General features: G+C 33.2%; 1 protein-coding gene across 1 annotated transcript; it reads left to right on the top strand.

Moving 5' to 3' along the window:
- Nucleotides 1-2663: 2663 nt before the first annotated feature.
- On the top strand, nucleotides 2664-5030 carry LOC129669522 (protein PPP4R3C-like). Its single transcript, XM_055597804.1, has one exon. It carries the CDS (start codon nucleotides 2682-2684, stop codon nucleotides 5028-5030), a length of 2349 nt encoding a protein of 782 aa, XP_055453779.1. The 5' UTR covers nucleotides 2664-2681.
- Nucleotides 5031-6225: the final 1195 nt, after the last annotated feature.

Below are 6225 nucleotides of genomic sequence, written 5' to 3' on the forward strand. Positions count from 1 at the left end.
TCAGATACAGAGGGTTGGGAAGATGAGTGAGTGGGATTGGGGTCCATGATGTGAAATTCCCAAAGAATCAATAAAATGTTTAAAAAGTAACTATGGTTTTATTATTAGTGATATCTAAAATTATTAATTTTGTCTATGATATAGCATTTCATATTTGGAACACCAAAGAGAAAAATTGAAAATGTAAAAGGCTTGGTTTCTTCAAGCTTTGACACCATGACTTTCTGCTAGAGTTTGTACCTAATGCTTGATTGACTTTGTAATTTTGAAGGTTTTTGCCCTCTACTGTGGTAGTAATAACCTCTTCTGGCCATTACTATAACATGATTTAAAAATAATATATAGAGGAATTATAGAGCTACAAAATTCTCTAGAATATGTTGTTTCCTTACATACATTTATTTCTTGAGAAGTATCAGACATCAAAACAATAATATAAGACTTGGGTAGGTATAATTAATGAAGGAAAGAGGAATATTATTTCTTCAAAACAGAAAGAAACTAACTGAAACAGTTTCAGCAGCAGCAATAACTGTGGTCTAGAGGCTCTTTTAAATTATAAAGCTACACTTGCTAACTCAATTAACACAAAGGGACCTTTCTTGACCTAAAAGAAATTCCAAGGGATAAAACTGTGAGAATATATGGATTTATGATGATTGCTTCTCATAGAACGGTGTTTGAGGGCATATTTAGAGAACTGACAATATCATAATTGATATTGTAACTATTCGTGTAGCAGCTGTTCTTGTAAAAGTCATTAATTTTTATATTTACACAATTCGTAATTTTTCTTTCTACACTTACAGTATTCTTGAATGAATTTTTTTTACAAATGATTATCATTTACGCAAAACATCCCTAATGTCTGAGCTGTAGGGTCATGATGAATATTCCAGAGTATAGTTTTTGAATGTCTTGTTGCAAGAAAGCATATAGAAAATTTTCTTTGCTTACTTAATTGTCTCATATCAGGAGTGCTATGGAATATGAAGCCTTTATTTCAAATAGAACTTATCAAGTTCAAATGGGCTTAAAGTGGTTAGTTGTCTGTTTTTATCTTGAAATAACAGGGTTAATATCTGAGAGAAATATTTCTTGAAAAAGAAAACTGCAGAAGTTGCTGTCACATCAAAAATCAACTTAGACACTATTAAAATTATATTTAACATAGTTGCCATATCCAAGCTTCTATTTTTCAGTTGTGTACACACAGATGTGGATCTAAAGGAGGAAATGTGTGACTTTCATCTTGTCTTGATTATTTTACGTTGATTACAAATTATATAGATAGGATGAATGTGAAGTAGAGTGTAATGAAATTCAGGAAAAGAAGGCAAGAGCTATTCAATTGCCCAGTTAACCAATTTTGGAATTAGAAAGACATGCACAAATTAAAATTCTTCAACTTATTAAATATGTGAACTCTGCTAATTTACTCAAGTTCTTTTTTGGTTCCATGACTCTAAATTGGATTATTAATACATATATATTGTTAAATTATTATGAAATTTTAGTCAAAAACATAAAGTTCTTATCAATCTCTCTTAAATGTAGTAAACATTCAAGTACACTTGATTTATTATGTTATTACCTTTCTTCATAACAAGTACTTGCTGAAATTTTAGCAGCTGTGAGTTTACTCTTATTATCTTCATTATCATGACTAGATATAGCCTAGAAATATAAGTTAGTTATAGAGTCATTCCCCAACATGTCCAAGGCCCTCAGAAATGTCTGTGGCATGTTCAAGGTCAAATAGAGCCACAAATTTTAATAAAGGAAGAAGAAGAAATGAGATGATTACAAGTGTCAATTCTCAATCTTAGCAATTTTTCACTAACTTTCTTTTTTTCAGTTTTTCTTAATAACAAAGTTCATGATTAGGGCAAAGGAAAGCATTTCAGGAAATGTTTCATCCACAATATTGGAAGGTGAAACTTCAGTCTGAACAGAATGGAGAAATGGGACTGACATACTCCCTTTCAGAAATAGATTTTCCCTTAATATGTAGAAATGTGATAGAGATTCAGACTTAAAAGTACATCTTATAGAGAAATCAAAATGTGTTTCTCTGATTCTGGGCATGGAATCTTGTCTATATCTATATCTTGCTTCTTATTTGCCCCAGCGTTTGGTTGACATATATTGTGAAATGTGGACTTAGCCAAAACATTGGTAATTAAATTCCTCTAGTTTAAGTGTCTAAGCCCCACACTTCTGATGAGTGAAAATATTTCTGAGAAGCAAAATCCATTATAGAAAGAGTATATAGTATTTTCTAGGCTTTCCTTTTTAAGGTAAAGGAGGCAGGTCCCTTTAACAGTATCTATTACATAAGCACATTCTTTTTAGGAAGAACTTCCGGTGAATCATTAGATTCTTGCCAGAAACTAAGGCAGGCTCAGAGACTCAAGTGCTCCTGAAAGAGGTTTGTTGCCAACAGTTCAGTAACGGAGAATTGAAACTTATTAGGGCTTTCTTCTCTAGTACTCACTAATGAACATAGCCTTCTCTTAACCTATGCCATTCTTTCAATCCCCAGTAATGTGTTCTCTTATGATTTTTCAGAATTGCGACCTTGGCAACGTTCCTGACCGAGGTAGCGATAGCTACCTCTAGCCAGAGTACTAAAAGCCGAGGTCTGCACAACGAAGTGGCCTAGTAGGCCAGAGATCAACATGGAAGACAAACTTCATAGTGTAAAAGTCTATGTCATGATGGAGGATGAGCAGTGGGAAGACATAGGCTCAGGACAAATTTCATCCAAATACATCGAACGGCTCCAGGGCGTGTGCCTGCTTGTTCACTCAGAATTAGATGGCTCACTGATTATGGAGCGCAAGATATATCCTGATGTACCCTATCAAAATCAAGGGGATTTAATCATTTGGTCCGAAGCTGAGAACCATGGTATGGCAATTCATTTCCAAGAACCAAATGGTTGTAAAGAGATCTGGGAGGATATTTGCCAAGTTCAAGGTAAAGATCCGAGTGTAGAAATTACACAAGAGCTTACCTATGATTTAGAAAGTTTTGAAGATATGTCGCAGATCTGGAATCTGGTTGAGATTCCAAACTGTGAGATCAGTATGCTTGAGAACATTGCAAATTTATTTGCTTTTATTCGTGAGGCACCAAGCCACAAAGAAAGCCTGGCCCTGATCTTGGAAAACGAAAATTACATTAAAAAATTGCTACAGCTGTTCAAAACTTGTGAAAAACAGAAGAATATGCAAGGCTTACACCATTTGCATAACATCATTAAAGAAATCCTATATCTCAACAATTCACGTTTGTTTAAGATCATGTTTTCTGATGAACTTATCATGGATGTGGTAGGATGTCTTGAATATGATCCTGGTTTGGATCAGCCAAAAGGGCACAGGGAATTTTTGACTCAAGGTGCAAAATTCAAGGACATTATACCAACAACCCACTCCAAACTTAGGCAAAAAATACACCAGACTTACAGAATACAATACATACATGACATTCTGTTGCCTACACCATCCTTATTTGAACAGCATATTCTTTCTGATCTTAAAGCTTTTATTTTTTTCAACAAAATTGAAATAATTAGCATGCTGCAGGAAGATGAAATTTTTTTGTTGGAAGTTTTTGCTCAGTTAAAAGACAAAACTCTTGGTGATGAGAGAAGGTATGAATTATTATTATTCTTCAAGGAATTTTGTACATTTGCTAAGACACTGCAATCTCAAAAGAAAGATGCATTACTGAAAATACTGATAAAGTTAGGCATTATGAGTGCTCTGAAAGTCACAATACACATGCGTGATTACCAAATAAAAGCAACTGCTCTAGATATATTTACTTACCTAGTAGAATATAATCCACGCCTAATCCGAGTATATGCAATGGAAGAAGCTTGGGACATTAGAGATGATAAAGACCTTATCATTAATATAATGATTGAACAAATAATTTGTGATCCTGATCCTGAACTTTCTCGTGGCATCAGTTTGACATCAGTTCTTCGTGTTCTTCTTGATACAGAAAATATGTGTTTGACATCTAATGGATATGAAAGAAGGGAATTTCTGAATTTCTTCTATACACATTGCATGAGTAATCTGTTAGCACCAATTTTGTCTACCACAGTACAGAAAGATAGTGACAATAATAGGACCAACATCTGTCCTGATAATTATGAAAATGCACAATTGTATGGAGTAGTTTTAGAACTACTCACCTTTTGTATACAACACCACTCAATATACATTAAAAATTACATTTTAAGCAACAACTTGCTTAGCAGAATATTGATGCTAATGAATTCAAAGCACACTTTTCTAATTTTGTGTACTGTCCGGTTTATGAGAATGATGATTGGCCTTAAAGATGAAATTTACAATCTTTATATAATTAAGAAAAATCTGTTTGAACAAATTGTAAATGCTTTTATGCGTAATGGAACTCGATACAATATGTTAAATTCAGCTATTATTGAGCTATTTGAATTTATAAGAGAGGAAAACATAAAGCCTCTTATTGCAAACATTGTGGAAAAATTTTTTATGGCTTTTGAATCAATTGATTATGTCCAGACGTTTAAAGGGTTGAAAACTCAATATGAAGAGGAGAAGGAGAGAGAAAATAAAACAAAAAGGAATTTACATACTATTATATACAAGAAAATATGTTGCAGACGTATCAAAGATATGGAGGTAAAAATCAAGGAAGAAATATGTACTTCTGGGGAAAACACAGAAGAAGAAGACGAAGCTATTCTACCAAGTTGTTATGACATGTGTAGGAAAATTGAAGAGGCAAATGAAAATGAAATAGATAGCCTAAAAAGAAAATCACCAGAAGCCTTTGAATGTTCTTCATCTCATTCTGGTGCGTCTGCTAATAGAATGAGTTGGTCACACCATAGCAGCAAGGTCGCTTTAGTAGATTACTCAGATGATGATGATTATGACAGTGACAATGACCCTCATGATAATAATGAAAGTGAAGTTGAAGATGAAGAACCTCCCCAAAAAAGACCTACTCTTAGTTTATAAAATCATATGAGGACCTCAACTTCTGGTTCAATAAAATTCTATAAATACCACAAACTGAAAAAATCTAATTAAAAATGTTTCTCACATAGACTTTTAGATATGGTAAAATAAGGAGCAAATATGAATAAGAGGTCTCGATTTTATCTTGAAAAAATCTCCCATAAGATAGATGCATAATATAAAATAAATAACAGCTGACTGATAACTTCCTTATCAAGAACATCTTACTTTAAGCAGCACGGTTTGGAAGAAGGAAATAATTTAATAAAGAAATGCAATTTTTACTAAGTTCTTTATATTAGAAGCAACTATAAGGTTTTATTGCAAAGCCTACTTTCAAAAAAAGAGGGTCTAGCAATGCCATTCTTTCCACAAATTGAAGGGCTTTATTTAAGTGTTTTTTGTTTGCATGGAAGACAAAGTCAATATTACAGTTTTTTTAAAAAAAAAAGGTGAGACTTTTCAACATTTCTGGGAAGATTGAACAGAACTTCACCATTACAAATAATACTAGGGAAACAACATTCAGGACAGTTCGGTGCATATTTTCAGGAATAAAAAGCTGGATCCTAAAGAAGCTGTTACTAATGTACTTCTTTTTAGATAAGAAATACCAAATATCGGTATCAATACAGTACTATTCCTAATGCGTTTCCTCTAGGATCTCCAGAGGACAAAACAGGGTACTTCAAATATCCAGATTGTGAAAGTTATTTCTTCATTCATTAATTAAACTATGTCCTTTTCCCTAGAGTAGTAAGCACATACTAGCATATACATATTTCTTTCTGGTTGCTGAAACAAACTAACAACAACAACAACAAAGGAAATTTTAATTTTGTCTTACAGAGTGAAGAGATTACATTCCATTCTGGTAGGAAAGGTATAGGAGTAGACTATTCAGTGGTTAGAAGAGTCTAAAGCATCCTGACCTGACACATTATACCCATAATCAACAAGCAACTAGATGAATTCTGATGCTCAGTTCACTTTCTTTTTTTTTATTTAGTATAGGAGGTCAGCCAATGGTACAGTATCACATATGTTCAAGGTAAGTCTTCCAATGTCAATTATTGCAGTCTATAAGCTGCCTCAAAAATACACCATGAAATTTGTCTCCTGTTAATTATTAACTATCACTAATTAACCTTTTGCTTACTTACTGCCCAAGCATGTAAGTTTTAAGTCATTGTGA

The sequence above is a fragment of the Psammomys obesus genome, unplaced genomic scaffold (assembly GCF_907164565.1).
Source record: "Psammomys obesus unplaced genomic scaffold, mPsaObe1.curated_primary_1811, whole genome shotgun sequence".
In the NCBI taxonomy this organism is placed as follows: Eukaryota; Metazoa; Chordata; class Mammalia; order Rodentia; family Muridae; genus Psammomys; species Psammomys obesus.

Excerpts from the sequence above, each read along its gene's own strand:
- LOC129669522 (XM_055597804.1), top strand. The coding sequence starts at position 2,682 with ATGGAAGACAAACTTCATAGTGTAAAAGTCTATGTCATGATGGAGGAT.